The sequence below is a fragment of the Opisthorchis viverrini genome, assembly GCF_000715545.1.
Source record: "Opisthorchis viverrini unplaced genomic scaffold opera_v5_211, whole genome shotgun sequence".
In the NCBI taxonomy this organism is placed as follows: Eukaryota; Metazoa; Platyhelminthes; class Trematoda; order Opisthorchiida; family Opisthorchiidae; genus Opisthorchis; species Opisthorchis viverrini.
In genome coordinates, this window is record NW_008751861.1 from 603,215 (window position 1) to 609,628 (window position 6,414).

General features: G+C 48.1%; 1 protein-coding gene across 1 annotated transcript in view; it reads right to left on the bottom strand.

Annotated features, from left to right (window-relative positions):
* T265_08175 (hypothetical protein) overlaps positions 1-6,208 on the bottom strand; it is a gene marked incomplete at both ends in the record, with an annotated part of 24,977 nt that extends 18,769 nt beyond the window's left edge. Inside the window, one exon of the mRNA XM_009173900.1 lies at positions 5,953-6,208. Coding sequence (XP_009172164.1) covers positions 5,953-6,118 — 166 coding nt within the window. The remainder of the gene's footprint in view (positions 1-5,952) is intronic.
* Between the last annotated feature and the right edge of the window lie 206 nt (positions 6,209-6,414).

The window sequence follows — 6,414 nt, forward strand, 5'->3', positions numbered from 1 at the left end:
GACTTGGCGGAGGAGTATGAAGGAGATCACGAAACGCTTGGGTGCTGTCGGTGCTACTCGACTTCCAGGATGGAGACCGCGTGATCCTCAGTGTGCCTGGTTGGAGACACTACAAGATATGGCTGCCAACCGATGTCAGTGGCGTTCTTGTTGCCAGTTTCTATTCAGATTGCTTGAGTGAATGTCTGGAGGTGTAGGCACCTCGGAATGATTGTGTTACGCTAGCACTAAGTCCCTCCCCCATCCACTTTTATTCATTTCTTTAAAATAAGGCTTTCAAATAAGTCATGGTTGTACGGCAGTGAAGCATCGGTGTTGAACACTGATGTCATGCTGTCGATGACCGGATGATATGATGATGATGCACCCTTAAGGTCAAGGAACATCAAGATTGTGGGTCGTCTGTACATGAGGCGATGATCTAACACCTGACGGAGTGTTAACATATGGTCGACGTCAATTGAATGGCGATATTCCGGATTGGAGGTAGCAGGTGACCAACTGATTCGTTGTTCGAAATACTGTGCCCAGAGCTCCAAACGTTCTCCTTTCCTGAGTACGAAGAAACCATTCTGGCCCTTGACAGTTTCGCTGACAAGGGGCTTTCGAGAACCAGTCGAACAAATCATGTAGAACAGCCTGCAGACGCTTCCAGAATTTTTACCATCAATTTCTTTGGCCTTTCGGATCCACCACGTTTCTTGATCCGCATGGACATTCAGTTTCACTTGGCGTCGGATGGTGTCGAGTAGAGTTGTGGTTGCAGCGAAGAGGAATGTGTCGCAGACCTTCCAGAAAAGCCAGTTCTATTTGGGATCCAGTAGTTGAATGGATATCTGTTCCCAGTAAAAAAAAATTCAATTTACTTATCAGCTATAAATCGTGTACCATAGGCACAATGGTTTCGGGCGCTACAGTTCCGATCACCGGAAAGTGGGAGTGTGGGACATACAACCAAGCCTTGGAGGTGATGGCATCTTCAGTTAGTTTGGGAACCGGTTGGCTAGGCATTGAAAGCATGCACGAGCGCGATTGAGCCACCTGTTCCCAGGGGCCTGTAACATCCGACATCGAACCATCCAGCAAAATTTTGGGGTAGCCGGTCCTGATAAATTCGTTTTCTTCCCAGATCCACTGAATAAGTGAAGTGTGCGTCTTGCGTAGACCAGATAAGCGCGACAGAAAGCAGCAGCGGACGAGCGCATCGTCGTAGTCCACGTTGGTATTCCAGAAGGAGTGGCGCGCAGTGACCAACCCTCGCCAGTGGTAACTGACGCCGATTCGGTCTATTTGGATTCGTTCCTTGTTGGATACCTCTTTGTCCGGCGATTTCCGCTGTTCCAGAAATTGGTACTACGAACGAAAAGCCCGTGATCGACAAACATTTGAACTAGAATATTTCCGTTGTACGTGCGTTACATGTTCAATCCAAGATCACTCGCTTCGCCTTCGGCAGCGCAGTCTAGCTACGTGGGCGTTTACGTTGCCAGCAACCACGACGATACATAAGCTTTTAGTTTAAAGTCTGCATCTCGACTGCTACTGCCAAGGCTTGGGAAACGTGCCAGTACCTCATCGCTCGTGCTTCCTTTGGTCAAAGCATAGCAGCTAGACATATGGTGGTACAGCTGAAGACTATTACCCTACCACTAATTCGGGCCTATTGTAAAAGGGCACAGTGTCACAGTAACCATTCTTGGCAGATTCACAGCAATCAATCATTGGGGTGTAGGCAGTTATAATAAACAAAGTGCGTTGTACCACACTACCTCGACGTTCTTTCACAAACGCTGCAAAAAGAACCGCGCAGAGACGACTACCAACGGGTCAATTCAACTCAATTTGTCAGCTATAAAGCGTGTGCCATAGGCACCTTGGTTCTAGCTACTACAGTTTCGATCACCGGAAAACGGGAAAGTGGAACCTAAAATCAAGCCTTGGAGGCGAAGGCATATTCGCAAATATTCGGAAATGGGGTAGCTACACACTAAAGGCGCTAGCTTTGACGCATGAGCGCCACTGACTGCGCGGTCGGGCCATTTCCGACGATGTCACTAACCACTGTGATTTGAGTCCCCATCAGGAGGTCCAGTTGCCCACCCATCTAAGTTTACTTCGATGCCAGGTCATACACTGTCCACCTCGCTTCCACTCACCACATGGCTTGGAAAAACGAGCTGTGAAGTAGACGGTCGTCTGGCACGCAGAGTTCATGTCTCAACCAGGGCAACCTATGAAGCGTGAGAGTTCCTACTTCCTAAGACCATCTGGCGTACCTTAGCATTACTAATCCGATGTTCCCACCAGTCCTGACTAATGCTGCGTAGACACCGATTATAAAACACTGACACTTTCCACATGTCCTCTGCGCGTAGGGGCCAAGCGTAGGGGCAAAGCAGTATGGATCGCACCATCGCAGTGAAAACTCTCCCCTTGACAGACAGGCTCACGTCACGTCGGCACCATAGGTTGGCAAAAGCTGCCATGGTCTCTCCGATTCGAGAAACAATCTCATCTCCAGCCACTCCACCGGAACCTATACAGCTGTTGAGGTGAACAAATTTATCTACCACGTCTATTGGTTCACCTGCAAACATGGGGTGTGGCTTTGACCCCACCCAGTTTTGCAGTAGCACTCTACACTTAGCAGGTGTAAAGCGCATACCAAACCGTGCGGCGGAGTTATTTAGGTTATTGAAAATCGTTTGCGTTTGGGAAGGATCTGAATCAACAAGAGCAATGTCGTCCGCATACTCAATGTCTGTGAGGGAACGTTACGGGAACATTTCGACTCCCGAGATTTCAGAGGCAGGCAGAGAAATTTCAAGCAGCATATCAATAACAAAGTTGAAGAGGAAAGGGGAAAGAAGACAGCCTTGTCTTACACCACTGGTTGTGTTGAAGGAGACCAGGTGAACTGTCCTTGAAAGTGTTCAGCCAACCGCTCAAGACGGCGATTGAAGGAGTGAATTGCTGTTCCGTCCTTTTCGCAAGTTGTCTCACTGACACCTACCTTCCTTTGACCCATTGATCGGATCAGTTGAAACAGAGCGCCACTATTGCTGCAACGAGTCTTCCCCATCTCCTTGGCCTTCAAAAATCCACCAGCGTTATCTGTTATTCTTCAGGCTCCTGATTATCCGGTTTTTTTAGGGATCTGCACCCAACAACATAGTTGCTAGTATGGCCTTTCTGGCAGCAATAAGATCCGCTGATCTCGAAGAGGCGGATGGGTTGGACAACCAGTTCTGACAACTGACAGTATTGCTTCTTTAACTCACCATTTATCCTATACATGACTGCGTTTCTCAGAGCTTTTTAACCAGATCAGCTCAGCATCCTTCAGCTACTGAAACTTGTCGAAGTTGATGGACGGAGCTGCTCTCTTTCGGCACGCGTAGTGCTGGCGGACAGCGAAGTGTTAAGCGAGAACGCACGATGGCGTGATCACAGACAAGTTCGACAATCCTTGAGGCTCTCCATAGGTACCTGACAGCCATACGGTCCAACTGAGTCTCCAAGCGAGTCGGTGTATGCGTTTGTGTCGGAAGTTTGTGCTGGCCAGGAACAGAGGATGATCTTCACACAATTGAAGAAGCTGTTCTCCATTATCCGTACGCTCAACATCGACTCTAAATTGACTACCTAACTGTACCTCTTCCGAACCTAGACGTTCAACTTCGGCATTCATATCACCCGGCAGGATTAATATATTCGTCCTTCTCGTCGACCGAAGCAGTCGTGATAAAACTCGTCCTTCTCAGTCCCAGAACTGCTATCTGTTTTGGTGTATGCTGATACGACAAATACCATTTACCGCATCGACCTGCGTTAATCTTAGTTGAGCCAGACAACCGCACAGAACAAAGGTGACTGTTTACTGGGATCTAGTACAGTAAAGCGCTTTCAGCCTTGGGGCTGAGTGCCACTTCCACACCGTAGGTACCACAAGCAATTGCGTTAGGATCACCGGATGCCAGAAGGGTGAGGTGTGGAACATCTGGGCTCGTCCTAAGCGGCTTGAGGAACACGACCCAATTGGGGTCTTGTGTGCGTGGTTCGCAGACAACATACATCGGCGGAGAGGGAAAGTAAGGTTTCAGCAACGGATGCCTGTTGCTCAATTAGACATAGAGTACGGACATTGAAGACTGCAACTTGAATCAGATATTTGAGGTTAATAGTTGATCATTTTGGTTTATGTTGTGTCTTGCTGAGCGACAGTGCGACTCTGTATCGGTTCCTTGACTTCCTGCTCCGCCCACTATGGCATATCAAACGGTGCGGTAGCTCTACATAGCCCTTTTTGGAGACAAAGGAAAATTATTACAACCGTATTCACAGGGTAATCACAGTGTTCCACAAGGTCATGCTAAAATCCCCGTGAATGGGACGAGAAGCGTCGAGTCAAAGATGCTCGATCCGGATTGGCTGGCATTCTGACCAATCAGGACGTGCCTTTGATTGGTCCGTGTCCTGCACGTGAGGCACTCGTTCAAATCAAGTGAAGTTCAGCTATTGTGGACGGCTGGCCTTAGGACAGTTTAGTTTCCCGGGTGATGGTTGAGACACGGAAGATGTCGGGGATATAAATATCCCCAAAAACTCTATCTTTGTGTGTGCTAACGGACTTCCTGCATTTTCAAGTCACTTTTCCGCTATCGCGAGTTGACCGCTTGTTTTTCAGAGCATTATAGTTCAGTTCAAGGTTTCGTCTTCTTACTGGTCCGCTGTATTAGGGGTCGGGATGTGGCAATATAGCTGGGGATAGCATATCATCAAAGTCGGCGCATAGTATCGTTGCTGGCTGCCTGCGGGAAACCGTAACAAATTTGGCGACGAAAGATGGAAGTAGATCAAATCAAAGTAATGTTCGGGGAACAGGTTCAACTCACAAAAGCACTTACAGGGTGAATCTGAACTTCATCTTTGGCTTGACAGGCTGCGTCGAACGTCCCACAGTCGGTTGACGAAATCGAGTTTTGCTATGAATCTCCGACTGGCATAAAACTTGATGCTTGATTTCGTCACTATGAAGACCTGTTCAAGGTCAACTTCCAACTCAGGATGACAGCTGGAAATTTCCCCTCCTGCTCCTCAAACTTATACCCACAAAGCATGACAAGTGTGCTATATTCTTCCAAAGAATCCACAAGATTTGTTTAATGGAACGGTTCACGAGCTTTTGCAAATATTTGGCGAGCAAGCGTCAATGTTCCATTGACGTGGGCATGGTGGTCGCCTGGAGAAAACAAATTACCTCGTAATACGATTACTCGCAAAACGGAGGCATGCTACTCCCCGTTAATCTTCCTGGAATGGATAAACTTTTAGGAAGTGGGTTCCAGCCAGTATGGCCAGAAGGATCCCTGCAGCACAGAAACCCGACCACCATGTCAAGGTGAGAGCTTGTGGTCGGGATCTGATCCAATCCAACTCAGGAACTGTGACCTGGATGTGGAGTTCACAGATGCGTCTTTATCATCCGCTACGAAAATAAAAGACAACAGTTCAACGCACTTCGAATGTTTCATCCATGAGAAACCAGCCTGTTTTCGAGTAGCACATACTGTGGTGGTTGTGTAGAAGTTGTGATCCAAAATATCGGCCGGCTGTAAATCATGGATTCACGGATTCACGGATTGATACACAGGATCGAGGCTATTGCCCAAGTTTCCCGGGTCTCTTTTGTTCTTGTCACTCAGTGACTGTCGTTCACCTGAAAGGCACAAGGAAAAAAGGGGCGTAGCACTGCTCTTTATGTTCTCAGCGCGGGGCAGTATGCTTGCCAGCGCGAGGATTCGCATAAATAAATGTCTAATAGTGCTTTAAATTAGGTTCTAGAAGGAGCGTGTACAAACGTCGGAGGAAGGTCATTCTACGCAGCTACTACCCGAAATGAAAAAATTTCGTCTAATGAATGTGTGTGCCCCGAGCTTGAAAATTTCTTACTATGTCCCCGCGGGGTGTCTGCTGGATCAACGGTAAACAACCTGTTTGCCAAGCTTTGTTCAAACAGGGCATAAGTAAGAATTAGGAGGCGACGGTACTCCAGGGAAAACAGATCAAGTATCGCGAGACGCGTTTCGTAGTCCACGGATTTGAGGCTGGCAACCATTCTCGTGGCGGCCCGCTGGACACGCTCAATGAGGGTGACGTCTTTCGTGCGTCCTGAGTAGACAACTTGGTTGGCGTACTCCAGGAGCGGTCTGAGGTAGGCACCATATAGTATTTGGAAGTCCATGCGAGTAATACGGGAGAAGGTGCGTCGGATCATCCGTAAAATGGCGAGTGCATTTTGGGCCGATTTCTCATGGTGTAGTGAGAAGGACAAGTTTGAGGAGACCCAGATGCCCAAATCTTTTTTAGCATCTATCCTATTCAGGAAGCGGTCTGACCTAGGCGCCCCAGGGT